Source organism: Neophocaena asiaeorientalis, unplaced genomic scaffold (assembly GCF_003031525.2).
Source record: "Neophocaena asiaeorientalis asiaeorientalis breed wild unplaced genomic scaffold, Neophocaena_asiaeorientalis_V1.1 scaffold280, whole genome shotgun sequence".
Classification (NCBI taxonomy): domain Eukaryota; kingdom Metazoa; phylum Chordata; class Mammalia; order Artiodactyla; family Phocoenidae; genus Neophocaena; species Neophocaena asiaeorientalis.
In genome coordinates, this window is record NW_020185321.1 from 3,220,572 (window position 1) to 3,236,318 (window position 15,747).

The following is a 15,747-nucleotide window of genomic DNA, read 5'->3' on the forward strand; positions in this document are numbered from 1 at the left end:
GTCCCAGCTCCTCCTAGGCGCCATGAGCCCATTAGCTGCTGTGGGCAGGGCTCCCTGGGCTCCTTGCCTGCGCCGAGCGGAAGGGAGACAAGCTGGGAACGTGTGGGTCGAGTCCTGGGGAGAACTCCTCATGCCTCTGCAGGTAGTGCTGTTTCTGTGAGCATTTTTACAGCTTTGGCCACGGGGCTCTTGAACACCCAACAGAGTCACGTGCTCACAGGTTAGCATGGGTGCTGGTAGCTCAGGAGGGGTGCCTGGCCGTTTGCCTCCTTGGCATCCTTGTTTTAGATTATTCCACACTTTAATGGGCCTTTTGATTTTAACTCAGCAAACATTTGTTAAGTACCTCTGTGGATTGGCCTGTGGTTCTCCAGAAGCAGGGAGGCCAGGAGCAGCGCAGCCTGAGAAACCATATACGTTATTACAGCAGCTTTGGTTTGTTTAGTCGTGATAGTTAATGTGTTGTAACAGAGAGCAGATTATGTTCAGAACAGTGTTGGGCACATAGTCAGCCGCTCTTATTTACCAGAAATGTCATATTATGTCAAAGGAGAATGTGAGTTTTTTACATGTATGAAAAGGGAGCATAAAAATGGTTAAGTACTCATTCAGCTTAGGACTCAAGGGTAAATAGAACTGTTTAAATAAGTCTTGGCCCCCAAGTAGCTCCTGCTCATCGAGGGTGCCAGACAGACAAATCCACTGTCGTGGCAGAGTGTGTAAATGGAGATATGGGCACTGGAGGTTCCTCGCTGGTGTAGGGCTTTGGGTGTGAACGATTCAGAGCAGGGCTGTGTTCACTGAGCCTTTCACAGAGAGACAGGTTTTCTAATATGTGGCTAAAAACCCAGCCTTTGGATCCAGAGGCAAAACAGAGCAGTGATTTAGCAGAGGGATTGAAATGCTTTGAATCTGATGGCGGATATTAAGAAGAGTCATGTGTATACACCCCTCCTATCTGCCATGCTCCTGTGGGTTTTTTTGTGTCATGGTAACACGAGAGTGTTTGCTGACTGACTTGGGAGTTAACGTTTTTCAGAGAAGGCGGTCAGGCTAAGATGATAAAAAATGAGGTTTCCTAGCAATGATAATAGCACTCTTTCATGACTTTCATTGGACCAGGTGCTCACCCCAGGCTGCACTTTACAACCACCTGGGAAGCTTGGGAAACTCCGACTGCAGCCGACTTCTCTGTGGGGTGGGACACAGGCATCAGCATTGTTAAACGTCTTGAGTGAGCGCTGTGTGCGTCTGGGGCTGAGAACCACAGCCAGAGGGTGTTCAGTGCTTCACTGGTTACAGAGCTCAGAATTCCAGGTAGCTGAAAAATCTAGAAAACAGCTTAAATAGGACTGTCCATAAATACGTGTTTGTTAGACCAAGAGCAAGGGAGACCATTTAGAGCAATAATTTAAAAATATCTAATACTTTCTTTTAGCTTATCTGTTCTACCATCATTGATACCTGAATTTCCCAAATGTATTTCAATTTCACTTCAGTCAGCTTTTGAATGAAAAATACCTTGGACCAAAAAAAGGCCAGAAACTCCAATTTGGAACTGAAACATAACCAGAAAAAGAATTCTGAATTTATTTATTAAAAAAAAGTTTTTTTTAAACCTAATGTGATTTTTAAAAACTAATTAATTAAGTGGTTAATTAAGGCTGTGCCGGGTCTTAGTTGCGGCATGCAGGCTTCTTAGTTGCGACATGAGAACTCTTAGTTGCGGCATGCATGTGGGATCTAGTTCCCCGACCAGGGTTCGAACCCGGGCCCCCTTGCATTGGGAGCACGGAGTCTTACCCACTGGACCACCAGGGAAGTCCCAAGAATTCTGAGTTTAAAAGTAACTTATTTAAAGTTATTCTTTTTATTTAAGCTGTGAATCATACTTTTCTAAATTTTCTGATTCACAATGGGCCAGTTTTGCACGTGGGCCAGTAGTAGTAACTATAGTTATCGTTTTTGTTCTCATATAGAACATGCGTGTTAGCATCTCTGAGTAGAGTGGTCGGGGTGATACTTAAAATGACCACAAGAACAGTGTGGTTCTGGGGACCCTCCAGACCCAGGACGGATGTTGGCGGGGCACCTGGGCAGGCTGTTCCCAGTGCTGCCTCCCCGCCAGGTGCTAGCCTGGGAAAGGGTGGGGTTAACCACGCTCAGAGGTAATGAGTTTTCTTGGTTAAATGAAACATGATCCCCTTGCAGCCTGTATGTTCTGAGTTTTGTTTTGTTTTGTTTTTGTAAGATTTATCCACCACCCGAACTGCCAAGAGACTATCGACCAGTGCATTATTTCAGACCTGTGGTGGCTGCAAACTCAGAGAACTCCCACTTACTTCAGGTATTATCAGAGTCAGCTGGAAAGCCAACACATGACCCAGGGACACATAGTAGGCACCAACTGAATGCCTCCAAGCGGGGAGAGTTGCTAGGAGAATCGCCTATTCAAGGTACGTGCCACAGAGAAGATTAAAATCATTACATTTCTAATAATCTGAGTTATCCAAATCAAAATGGAAAGTCATTTTCCCACTGAAATTTTTTACATAATTTTGTATTCCCAAACTGTGGGAATAAAATTGTTTATTGTGAACGGCGTAGTTAACAGTGTACACATCCTTTACTTGTTGTTTTCCCACCATCAGTTTGAGTTGTGTCATTAAAATTATAAACCCAGTCTTAAGTGCAGCAGTTTTCAGACTTTTGATAATTGTCCCAAGAATGAAGCAAAGACTAGGGCCATGTGTACCTTCACTTTTTCTGCACAGCCTGGGAACGTATTGTTTTCTTCTCAGGGGAAAAGGATACTGTTGCTTTTTTCCTGAAAGCCTGAAAGGAATGAGTGTGTCTGAAAGGATGGATAGACGTGGAGAATCCCCTGGTGGGCTGGAACCGAGAGACCCGCTATGAGAGGTGGACTTGGACTTGCCGTTTGGGAGCCTACTAGGTGCCTCAGCTACAACAGACCAAAAGGGAACTCTTGGTCGCCTGCTTCCTTCCCCAAAGTCGCTCTTTCTTCAGCTTTCCCCTTCCCAGTAAATGATACCACCAGTGACCCACTGCCTGGCCCAGAGCATGGGAACCCTAATTCGTAGCTCCTTTCTTTCCCTGCCTCCCCCTCCCTACCCATTCCCTCAGCAAGTCCTCTCAGCTCTACCCTCAACATGCGAGGGGACCCCATCCACTTCTCTTCGTTTCCGCTGCTTCCACCCTGGTCTCAGCGCCCATATTCTCTCACTTGGATCATTGCAGCAGCCTTTCATTGGTCTCCTAGTTCCCTTCCCTTTTCTCTGCAGCCTGTTCCCTTTAACAGCAGCCAAATGTATCACTCCCCACCTGCCCCCGCTAAAACGCTCCAGTACTGCTCACACTAAGGAGAAGTCCAGACTGCCCACAGGGCCCTGTGGACCCCACCCTGCCTACCTTTCAGGCCACAGCTTACACCACTTTCCCTGAACCCCCTGTGGTCCAGCCTCATGAGCCTCCCTCCTGCCCTCTGAGCCTGCCGGCCATGATGCCGCCTCGGGGCCTTCGTATTTCCTCTGCCTCTCTTTTCTCTCACATTTTGGCTCTTTTTTTTTTTTTTTGCTGCGCCGTGTGGCTTGTGGAATCTTAGTTCCCCGACCAGGGATTGAATCTGGGCCCTCGGCAGTGAAAGCGCGGAGTCCTGACCACCGGACCACCAGGGAATTCGTGGCTCCTTCTTTTTACTTAGAACTTACCTCAGATATTATCCTTTTAGAGGGCCTTTCCAGGCTTTCCCTGCCCACTGTTTAAGCTAGTTAGCTCTCCCTCTGCCCCCATGGCCAGCCCTCTCACAGACGTCGCCCTGTTTTTTTCTCCCCACAGTCCTCCTCTCGTGCTGGTCCTCTGCTGTTACTTCTTGGTTTCTTTAATGTCCATCTCCCTCACTAGTGAGAGCAAGACCTTATCTGTGTTACTCTCCCAGCCCCAGGCCTGGCAGTGGGCGCTCAGTGAGCATTTGTGACACATGTGAGTGTTTGATGGGTAGCTGTGCTCTGAGCCGGGGCTTGTGCTGGGCAGGACCATGGAGATGGTGGTTGCCACAGACTGGAGGTCCGGAGTCTGGGATGTCAGGTTCTTCATTCTAGGACCACTCACTGGTGTTATAAACATCCAAGTACTAACCTCCACTTTTGCCAACTATAAAATAGGTGTGTCATTATTTTATTACTGTCTAGTTCACAGGGATAGTATGAATACAGATGAAACACTAAATGTAAAATACTGCCCTCCAATTACATAAATTTGTGATATTGAAAATGTATGTAGAGAGATATGTGACTATAGATGTCTTATGATACTTTTCATCTCTTGCTATTATTGTCTCTTTTTTAGGGGCACCTACTTCAGTGTTAGAATTTCTGTCTGAAAAAGATAAAGAGAGACTCAGAGAAATGAAGCAGGCAACTGACCTTAAAGCAGCTCAACTCAAGGCTAGGAGTCTGGCCCAGAATGCCTCTAGCAGCAGACCCCAGCCCTCCTCTCCAGACGTCGGCCACTGCTCTTGGCACATGGCATTGAGTGGTGGCACAGCCCCCGTAAGAGCCAGCAACTTCAAACCTTTCGCAAAAGATCCAGAAAAGCAAAAACGATATGAAGAGTTTTTAGTAAATGTGAAACAGGGTCAGAAAGGTGGGTGCTAGGCCTGGGCCTCCCACATGTCGCCAGGGGTAGTGTTCTTACTGTTCTGACCCTAGGCCCAGATTCAGAATTGAGGTGTCCTGCTCTGGCAGTGTTTTACTTTGCCGTGCTGTGAACACTGTAAAGATTTCAGGCCCTGGCTCTTGACTTGAGAAAGCAAGAACAATCAGTCTGCGTTTCTCTGTATCTCGGGTCCCAAAGATAGCAGTTTAAGTAGAGAGTGTGCCTTGGCAGTGGCTAATGCTAAATTACAGACCATTTACTGTTTGCTTGACTTCTGTGTAAGGGTTGCATTTCCTGCCACGAGAACAAGGTCATTTCCCACTCTATCTTAAGATCCTAACCATCTAGCTCTAAATCATAGTCTAAAATTTAACTTACAAAGAGAGTTGGCTGTTGAACCATTACATGGGGAAAAAGTCACTCTATGATCTATGAAGTAAATATGGCAAGATTGAGGCAAGAGATTGCTCTTTTACGCAGTAGTCCTTGGGAGAGCTTGTCAGCAAATTAGAGGGGTTGGTTTTCAAAAGCAGATCTTTGTGTACTGTGCCTTAACTCGCACTAAGATTCCACACCCCTAGTGTTTACATGTTAAATTAAAAACAAAAAAGTTAGAGAAAGGAGTGTTTTCTGCTCAAACTTAGGAATATAGTTGGGATGAATTTTCACTGTCTGGGACTGGTAACGAGTTCCTTGCTTTGAAGATTTAATCAAGCATTAATCCCCAAATGTTTTTCTCTGCTATATGCAGTAGACAGAATTCAATAAAAGCATCATTTTGAGGGAGGGAGCAATATTACCTGCCAAGGACCTCCCGCCATGCTCTTAAAAGCCAGGATAATGATTATGTGTTTTCTCTGGTGAAAACTACAGGGATACAGTGGTGCCCACTAGATGTTCTCCTTTAAGTTCCCCATTTTTCCTAGGAGTGAAGCAGTTTCTTGTTCTCTACCCTAGATGCTCTGGAATGTTGTCTTGATCCCAGTATGACAGAGTGGGAGCGACGCCGTGAGCGGGATGAGTTTTCTCAGGCAGCCCTGCTGTATGTGTCTTCCCATTCGACTTTGTCCTCCCGGTTCACTCACGCCAAGATGGAAGACGATTCAGAGCAGGTGGAAGTCCCTCGGGACCAAGAGGTCTGTCGCCATCATTCCCTGTGTGGTGAATTTTAAAATTAAAACACTGTATAGCTAAAAACGTTAAATCCCTCAGTGAAAAGACCAAAATACACATGGCACTGTAGAATAAGAAATGGCTTTATGCTTTTAGCTTCCAGTGTACTTTAGCAGAAATGTAGCATAAGCCGTTCTAAAATTTTGGAAGATTGTTTGCAAACTTGTAAATGGAAAAGCAGACAGGTCAGTTTTGTGGCCACTTGATGAAACAGATGACTGTCTTTTCCCAGAATGACGTCAGTGACAAGCAGTCGGCTGTGAAGATGAAGCTGTTCGGGAAGCTTACCCGAGACACATTTGAGTGGCACCCTGATAAGCTTCTGTGTAAGAGGTTTAATGTCCCTGACCCGTATCCAAGGTAAGTTGGATAAACCTGCCCTTACATCAGTACTTATTCCCCTGTATTAAAGCTAACTCTCCACCTACATATTCATTTAAATTTCCTTTTTCTAGATGAACTTACTTGTAAATGCTTGGAGCTGCAGACTTTGCAGATTTAACTTCTATTAATTTGTTACTAAAAAAAAAAAAAGCAGACATCCAGGTAGCAAAGGTAGGAAACTCAGATGCGCCAAGTTACAGAAACAATGTCTAATTTGCCACCTTTTTAATCACACACAGAGAGTTTACATTTGAAGTGAAACTTATGTTTTCTGATTCTCTATACAAGTTCAGTACCTTCTTATTTGATTATAAACACCACAAGAAAGAATATACAGCTGAATCACAGACTTTGTGAGAAAATTGAGGTATATTTTTAGCAGTGGAACTTTTCCTTCATGGAAATCCATTGTCAAAGTTAAATTCTAGGGCTTCCCTGATGGCACAGTGGTTAAGAATATGCCTGCCAATGCAGGGGACATTGGTTCAAGCCCTGGCCTGGGAATATCCCACATACCACAGAGCAACTAAGCCTGTGCGCCACAACTACTGAGCCCGTGAGCCACAACTACGGAAGCCCATGCGGCTAGAGCCCGTGCTCCGCAACAAGAGAAGCCACGACAATGAGAAGCCCGCACACCACAACGAAGAGTAGCCCCCACTCGCCACAACTAGAGAAAGCCCGCGTGCAGCAACAAAGACTCAACGCAGCCAAAAATAAATTAAAAAAAAAAAAGTTAAATTCTAGCTGTTACTATAATAATAAAAAACTCATGGCTCCTAAAGTCAGACATTCCAAATTCTAAAATTGCTTTGAGAAGCAAAAACATCTTAAGGGACCTTTTCAACCAAGTAGAAGAGCTACTGGTGAAAAACATGAGATGGACAGCCTTATAGGAATTGGATTTTATCCTCACAGTTGTTATTAAGATTATTTATATATATGTTTCCTTTTCAACCCCCAGTTCAACTTTAGTTGGCTTACCAAGAGTGAAACGTGACAAATACTCAGTCTTCAACTTTCTGACAGTCCCAGAGACAGCTTCCTCACCTGCAACTCAAGCATCAAGTGAGAAAGTTCCGCAGCACCGAGGTCCCGACAGTGAGTAGGGCTTCCCCAGGTCCATGGTCTCCACCCCTAGTCGGGAAGACAGAAGTAAAGGGTCATCTTGTCATAGGGGTACACGTAGTATGAACTCTGCTTCCATTAAAAGAATCGTTCATATGAATACGTTAGCTTGTGCTAAAGTGGTCCAGATATACACTGTTTGGGGTTGGAGCTCTGCTTCAGCATCTGCCACATTCCCAGCACCTTGCACAGTGCCTGGACCATACATAGTAGGCTCGCTGATGTTCTTGAATGAATTAAAGAACCATAATGCAGAGCTTGCCTTTTGCTTGCTAATTCTAATGTTAGGTCTATGTCCTACCTTTCAGAATCAAGAAAACCATCCAGATGGGATACATCTAAACAAGAAAAGAAAGAAGATTCCATTAGTGAGTTTTTAAGTTTGGCTAGATCAAAAGTTGGTCCACCTAAACAAGAGTCCAGTCCATTAGTAAACAAAGAGGAAGAGCATACAACGGAATCAGTCTCAAATAAGGTATTTGGGGCTCTCAAGTTCTCTTTGCCAGGCTGACTGTGGCCTTTGCCTTTCTCTGTGGTGATGCTTTTTGTCATTCGATAGCAGTGGTCAGCAGACTTTTGCTGTGAAAGGCCAGATATTAAATATTTTAGGCTTTGTGTGCCATACGGTATCACAACTATTCATCTTTGCTGTTGAGTGTGAAAGAAACCACAGGCAATATGAAAAAAATTGAGTACATCTGTGTTCCAGTACAACTTTATTTACAAAAACAGGCGGTGGGTTGGATTTGGCCCATGGGCAGTAGTTTGCCCACATCTGCTGTACAATTCACCAATTTCGGTCATAGCCTTAATCATTTGAGGAGAGGTTATAAACTTCTCTGCCTAGAATGGCTTTCACTTAGCATCAACCACTGAAACAAAAGTCAGTGTATTGTATAGAAAATATGATTTTCCAAGTAACAAGTAATCCCTTTTGTGGAGAGTATAGAGAAATTATCCGTTGGATTCTTTTAAAAAATTACTGCCTAGGGCTTCCCTGGTGGCGCAGTGGTTGAGAGTCTGCCTGCCGATGCAGGGGATGCGGGTTCGTGCCCCGGTCCGGGAGGATCCCACATGCCGCGGAGCGGCTGGGCCCATGAGCCATGGCCACTGAGCCTGCGCGTCCTGAGCCTGTGCTCCGCAACGGGAGAGGCCACAACAGTGAGAGGCCCGCGTACCGCAAAAAAAAAAAAAAAGAAAAAAAAGAAAAAAAAATTACTGCCTAAATAGTTGAGTTGAACTTAAAAAGTTGGTTTTATTTCTAATAGCCTCATTAAAATTATTTTTTAAATTAACATACATTAAACTTGACTTAAAAAAAAACTGCAGTACAGTGAGTTGTTATACATATGTAGATTCATGAAACCACTACCACAATCAGCAGGCAAAATGATACCATCACCCCAAAAACCTCCCTCATGCTGTCCCTTCATAGTCATACCCTCCCCTCACCCCAAGCCCTGGTCAACCATTGATCTCTCCTCTGTCTCAATAGTTTTGCTCCTTCCAGAACGTTATATAAATGAAATCAGATGATACACATATGTAGCCTTTTGAAACTGGCTTCTTTCACTCAGTGTCATACGTTTGAGATTCATCAGTACTGTGTGTGTATCAGTAGTTCCTTCCTTTTTATTGTTTAATGATATTTCACTGTATGGGTACACCACAGCTTGGTCCATTCACTCTTTGAGGACATATGGTTGTTTCCAGTTTTTGGCTATCATAAATAAAGCTGCTATGAATATTCATGTGGAAATTTGTATATGAACATAAGTTTACACTTCCCTAGGGTAAATACCTAACAGTGGGATTACTGGGTAAGAGCTAAATATAGATGTAACTTTGTAAGAAACTATCAAACTTTATTCCCAAGTGCTTGCTTCATGTATTTTGAAACTCTCTTGTTAGGTGCATACACATTTAGGATAGTTATATTTTTTTTGATGAATTGACCCATTCATCATTATGTAATAGTACTCTTTATCCCTGATTATTTGCATAGTATGTATTTCTCCATCTTTTCACTTTTAATCTATATGATTATATTTAAAGTGGGTTTTTAATAAGCAACATGTCATTGTCATTAGGTGCTTTATTTTTAAATACATTTTGATAATCTGTATGTTTTAATTTTTGTATGTTTTGACCGTTTGTATTTAATGTAACTTGTTGATGTAATTTGGATTTTGGTCTGCAGTTTTGTTTGTTTTCTGTTCCCACTCTTTCTTGTTTCTGTCTTTCTCCTTTCCTACCTTCTTTTGTATCACTTCAATAATTTCTAGTTTTCCATTTGAATTTATCTATTATATATTTTTTTACTCTATTTTTGCAGTGATTGCTCTAGGGATTACAATATACATACTTAACCTTTTCATCATGTATTTAGGATTGATATTTTACCACTTCAAGTGGAATAGACAATCCTTACCGTCCCTTTACTCTCCCTGCTTTACGTTGTGGTCTTATACGTTACAGTATATATATAATGAAAACCTCATCAGACAATATTTAAATTTTTGCTTTCAGTTGTTATACACATTTTAGAGAACTGCTGAGGAGATAATGGTCTATTTGATTTACTTGGATATTTATCATTTCTGTTCCTGAAGTTCCAGGTTTCCCTCTTTTAAAAAAATTTTTCTTTAATTCTTTGATTTTTTTGGTTGTGCTGCACAGCATGTGGGATCTTAGTTCCCCGATCAGGGATTGAACCCATGCCTCCTGCAGTGCAAGTGTAGAGTCGTAACCACTGGACCACCAGGGAAATCGCAGGTTTCCTTCTCTTATCATTTCCTTCTGTCTAAGGAACTTCCTGTAGCATTTCTTTTACAGCAGTTCCAACAACTAATTCTCTTAAATTTCTTTCATCTGAGAATATCCTGTATTCCATCTTCACTCCTAAAGGATGTTTTTGCTGGATGTAGAATTCTGGGTCAACAGGTCTTTTCTTTTAGCTCTTTAAAAATGTTGTGCCACTTCCTTCTGGCCTTGTAGTTCCTGATGAGAAACCTACAGTCGTTCACATTGTTGTTCCTGTCCTTGTAGTGATGTGACTTTTCCTCTGGCTCCTTTCAAGATTTTCACTTTGTCTTTGGTTTTTAGCTGTTTGGTAGTGATATATCTGGGTGTGCATTCCTTTGAGATTATTTTGTTTGGGGTTTTATGAATTTCTTGAATCTTTAAGTTTGTCTTTGACCAAATTTGGGGCATTTTCAGCCATTATTTTATTCAAATATATTTTCTGCACCACACTCTCGTGCCTCTCCTGAGACTCTGATGACATAAATGTAATACTTTTTGAATTCGTCCTGTAGGTCGTTGAGCCTCTGTTCTGTTTTTCACTCTCTTTTTTTCCTTTCTGTTGTTTAAATCAGATAAATTCAGTTGATCTGTCTTCAAGTTCACTGAGTCTTTCCTCTGTCATCTCCATTCTGCTATTGAGCCCTGAATTTTTTATTTGGGTTATTGTATTTATATCTTTTATTTCTTTGCTGAGACCTTTTTTTTAATCTTTTCTTCATTTGTCTTTATTCTTGGAGCAGGGTCATAATAGCTGCTTTAAAGTCTGTCTCGTAATTCCAACATTTTTGTCGTTTTGGTTTTTGTCATTTGGGGTTGGTGTTTGCTGATTATCTTCTGCAAGTTGAGATTTCCCTGGTTGTTTGTATACCAAGTAAATTTGCCTTGTACTCTGGATACTTTGAATATTATGTAATGAGACCCTGGGTCTTGTTTAAATTCTAAGGAGAATGTTGCCTTTTTGTTTTGTTCTTTTATTTTGCTTTAGCAGACAATCGACCTAATTAGGTTCAGAATCTTTTTTTCCTTTCTGTTGTTTAAATCAGGTAAATTCAGTTGATCTGTCTTCAAGTTCACTGAGTCCTCTGTCATCTCCATTCTGCTATTGAGCCCTGAATTTTTTATTTGGGTTATTGTATTTATATCTTTTATTTCTTTGCTGAGACCTTTTTTTTAATCTTTTCTTCATTTGTCTTTATTCTTGGAGCAGGGTCATAATAGCTGCTTTAAAGTCTGTCTCGTAATTCCAACATTTTTGTCGTTTTGGTTTTTGTCATTTGGGGTTGGTGTTTGCTGATTATCTTCTGCAAGTTGAGATTTCCCTGGTTGTTTGTATACCAAGTAAATTTGCCTTGTACTCTGGATACTTTGAATATTATGTAATGAGACCCTGGGTCTTGTTTAAATTCTAAGGAGAATGTTGCCTTTTTGTTTTGTTCTTTTATTTTGCTTTAGCAGACAATCGACCTAATTAGGTTCAGGCTACAAGTTCCAACCCATCTGGGTTGAAATGTCCTTCGGTTTTCAAAGCCTTTATAGTACTCTTCAGATCTTTCCTGTATGTGCTCTTCCTGGTGGTTGGTCTGGGACCTGGCTGGTAGTTAATCCCATAGTTCTGTTATCAGAGGCTTTGATTTGCTCATGGAATCAGATCCATGAGCTCAGAGGTGAGCGAGAAGCTCATAAACCACTATATAGGATCACCCTCTTGAGCTCCTCCTCTTCGTGATCTTCCTGACATTTTCTTCTTCTTTTTTTTTATAAATTTATTTTATTTATTTATTTTTGGCTGCGTTGGGTCTTCGTTGCTGTGTGCGGGCTTTCTCTAGTTGTGGCGAGCAGGGGCCACTCTTCTTGCGGTGTGTGGGCTTCTTGTTGCGGAGCATGGGCTCCAGGCGCGCGGGCTTCAGTAGTTGTGGCTTGTGGGCTCTAGAGCGCAGGCTCAGTAGTTGTGGTACGCGGGCCCAGTTGCTCCACGGCATGTAGGATCTTCCCGGACCAGGGATTGAACCTGAGTCCCCTGCATTGGCAGGCGGATTCTTAACCACTGCGCCACCAGGGAAGACCCATTCCTTACATTTTCTGACTCTGGGCTCCCCCTTCAAGTCCTCCAGTCAGAAAGCTGGGACTTTAGTTTGCCTGCTCTGCCTTGCACTTCCTGTGACTGTTTCTGCCTGGAGTCAAGTGGCAAGAGGGCAGGAAGGGGAAAACAGCAATAGGATTCACTCCAGACCGTTTGGACCACAGCTCCTGTGGTCAGAGGAAAGGGTTCCCCTCCTTCAGAGCCTGGCAGCTGCAGCCACTACCCATGCCACCACGGATTTGGAACCACTCCATTTGGGTTTTAATGGCATAAAACCCTACCCAGGGATTCTGGCTGTGTGATATGGTCATTGGATTAGAAAGCCTTCTAGATTTTCTCAAATCATGTTGAGATAGTATTTAGATAATTTTGGCTGGAATGTCTTGGTTCTTGCTTTTTCACTTTTTAGCTTGTGACCTTAGGAGGGTCTCTTTCCCTTTCTGGGTTATTTAATTTCTTTCCCTGAAAGCTGAGACAGCACAAATGGGAATGTGCACACTTCTGGTGGAAGGTGGGGGGTGGTGAGGGAGCTTTGCAGATACAGTCTTGTGTGTTTGGTGTGCGTTGTTATTTAATTTCAGTACAGCTCCTATTATATTCCAAAAAAAATAAAAACAAAAAAGATCAGCTTCTGTAGTTATCTGAGAGTTGAATATCTCATGTACTCATGTACATTAATAATGTAGACATTATTAAAGGCCAAGACTGTCTGCAAACACTGTCATTCAGTTATGGTCCATGCATGTGACATTGGTATCTGTGGTTTGCCATAAAGGTATATGATCCATGACTTTTCTAGGGAATTGTGGCCATGATTTCCTGTGTTTTACTGTCAGCCTCTCTCTCCTGACATTTTCTATAATTTTTAAAATTTTGAAACAATCTTAAAAGTTTAAATACAGTACAGATAATTTTGTTTCCTGAACCACTTGGGTATAAGTTGCCAACCAGATGCCCTGTCACACCTGTGTTTCCTTTAAAGAAGGGCATTCTCTTATATAAGCACAGTACATCTATCGAAATCAGGAAGTTAACACTGATACATTACTACTGTCCAATCCTCAGACCCATTCAAGTTCCACTAGTTGTCCTAATCATGTCCTTTATAGCAAAAGAATTTAACTGAGCATCACTTGTTGCATTTAGCTGTCATGTCTCTTTAGTCTTCTTCAGTGTGGAACAGTTCCTCAGTATTCCCTTGACTTTCATGATCTTGATACTTTTCTTTTAAATTTATTTTTAAAATTTATTTTAAAAGTGAAATTTAATTTTTTAAATTTAATTTTTTTTTTTTTTGGCCAAGCTGTGCGGCATGTGGGATCTTAGTTCCCTGACCAGGGATCGAAACTGTGCCCCCGGCATTGGGAGCGCGGAATTGTGATCTTGTTACTTTTGAAGATTACAGGCCAATATTTTGTAGAATACCCCTCAATTTGGGCTTATCAGGCATTTCCTCAGGATTAGATTCTGGTTCTGCATTTTTGGCAGGAAAACCTCAGAAGGGATGCTGCTGTGTTTTCGCTGTGTCCTGCCAAGTAGAACACGATGATGATTTTTCCCGTTACTCATGTTCACTTTGATTATTCGAGTAAGGTGGTGTCTGCCAGACTTCTCCACTGTGAAGTCAGTCTTTTCCCCTTTGTAGTTAAGTACTTTTATTTATTCATTTCTTATTAATTTGTACTTTAATACACATTTAAGAGCTTTGAAATATATAAATACCCTGTCCTTCATCAAACTATTTATGTCACTGTGGACCCACAGTTTCCTATTTTATCGAGAGGGATAATTCAGTACTATCATTATTTATTTTAATGCTCCAATTGTGCTAGTTTGGTTAGTTGAAGCCCCTTCAAGTTGGCTTCTGTGTCCTGTTGAAGTGTCCCTTTTACCCTCTGAGCATGTCCTCACTTTCTGGGCACAGTAAGATGTTCTGGCCTCATCTTTTTATTTCTCAGCCCCAGCTCTAGAATCAGTCCTTACTCCAAGGTGTCCTGGTTATTTTTAGTGGGCAGTGGTATGCTTTTCTTCCTTAATTTTTTTCTGTGAAAAGGGTTTACTTTAAAATCATAAATTCCACTATCTTGTGTCGGTTTTCCTCACGTGCATATTTGTAACTCTGCTTCAGAAATTGGAGGTGGTGTGGGACTGGGGAGGGACCCCAGGCCGAGAGCAAGGAGAGCTGGTGGTAGAGTCCAGACCCACCCTGGGCACGTAGCACGCGTGTGTCATTGACAGAGCCTCTTGTCGCCCCTGACGCACGTTCTTCAGTGGTAAAATGGAAGGACTGAAGTGGGTTCTGATCTAGGCCAGTCCTAGGCTCTCTCATCACTGCTGTTCACACTTAGCACGTTAGATCACCCCATGTCTGTCTGGTGATTAGCTGTTAGGACGTGGGAGCCATGTCTTCTTCATACCTTTGCTCCTTGTTTATAGAATGGAGTGTATACCAAGTCACTGCCTCTTTATTGGCTCACCTGACTCTCCATACCTGGGTTGCTTTTAGGAAGGGTGACGTGTAATTGCAGAGGGGAGCTCCAGGACCATTTTGTTGGCTTGTTCTCGGTACCCTCCCCATTGTGTGGAGGCCCCCAGTTTTCTCTTCAGCACTTTTATACGAGTACACTGTCTTCACTACCTTTCATGTGGGACCTCTGAAGGCTCAGATAGACGACTTTTGAAAACAGGACAGAGGCACTGTGCTAGTCCCTACTGCCTTTTTCTGGGTCCTTTGCAATTCTGATAAATGACCTGTTTCCACGTATAGCTTCAGCTGCTTCTACCAGTCAGCACAATCTACAGGTGTTGAATCAGATGCCATGTGAGTGATCATTCTTTAGTTAGGCAGTGCGTGGGTGTGGAGACCCATGTAAAGGAGCACAAACACAAGTATGTGTGCATATGTATGCATGCGTGCCTGTGTGTGTGTGCACGGGTGCCATGTTCTTGAACACGTGTCTCCTTTCACCCTTGCTTCTTCATTTCTGACTGTTATTTCACTGTTAATACAGGTAAACAAAGGTGTGGATTCACAGACTGAAGGAGAGGGTAGCCGCCCATCCATGGACTTATTCAAAGCCATCTTTGCCAGCTCCTCAGATGAAAAGTCTTCATCCTCTGAGGATGAGCAGGGCGACAGTGAGGATGATCAGGAGGGTACCAGGGAAGCCGACTTCAGAGGTTCCCAAGAGGCTGATGTGGTGGAAACGTCATCTGTGGCACAAGGTGTGTCAAATATTTTAGACTTTGGGATCTAAAAAAGAAAGCAATGATGTTTCTAGAGAAGCTGCTTTCTTCATTTAGTGTGTAATTTGGAACCAGGATAATTAGCAATTGATGATTTTTTGATGATGTTTTAATCTTTCGTATTTTTTAAGTTAAAAAAAATTGTATTTAATTATAGTTAATTTACAATATTATATTAGTTTCAGGTGTACAACATACTGATTCAAAATTTTTGTAGATTGTACTCCATTTAAAGTTGTTATAAAATATTGGCTATA

The 15,747-nt window shown here is 42.3% G+C and overlaps 1 protein-coding gene across 1 annotated transcript in view; it reads left to right on the forward strand.

Moving 5' to 3' along the window:
* Positions 1–15,747, forward strand: part of GPATCH1 (G-patch domain containing 1) — a 44,446-nt gene that overhangs the window by 17,428 nt on the left and 11,271 nt on the right. Inside the window, exons 10-16 of the mRNA XM_024734149.1 lie at positions 2,252–2,456; positions 4,366–4,662; positions 5,632–5,810; positions 6,080–6,207; positions 7,196–7,332; positions 7,668–7,834; positions 15,256–15,469. Coding sequence (XP_024589917.1) covers positions 2,252–2,456; positions 4,366–4,662; positions 5,632–5,810; positions 6,080–6,207; positions 7,196–7,332; positions 7,668–7,834; positions 15,256–15,469 — 1,327 coding nt within the window. The remainder of the gene's footprint in view (positions 1–2,251; positions 2,457–4,365; positions 4,663–5,631; positions 5,811–6,079; positions 6,208–7,195; positions 7,333–7,667; positions 7,835–15,255; positions 15,470–15,747) is intronic.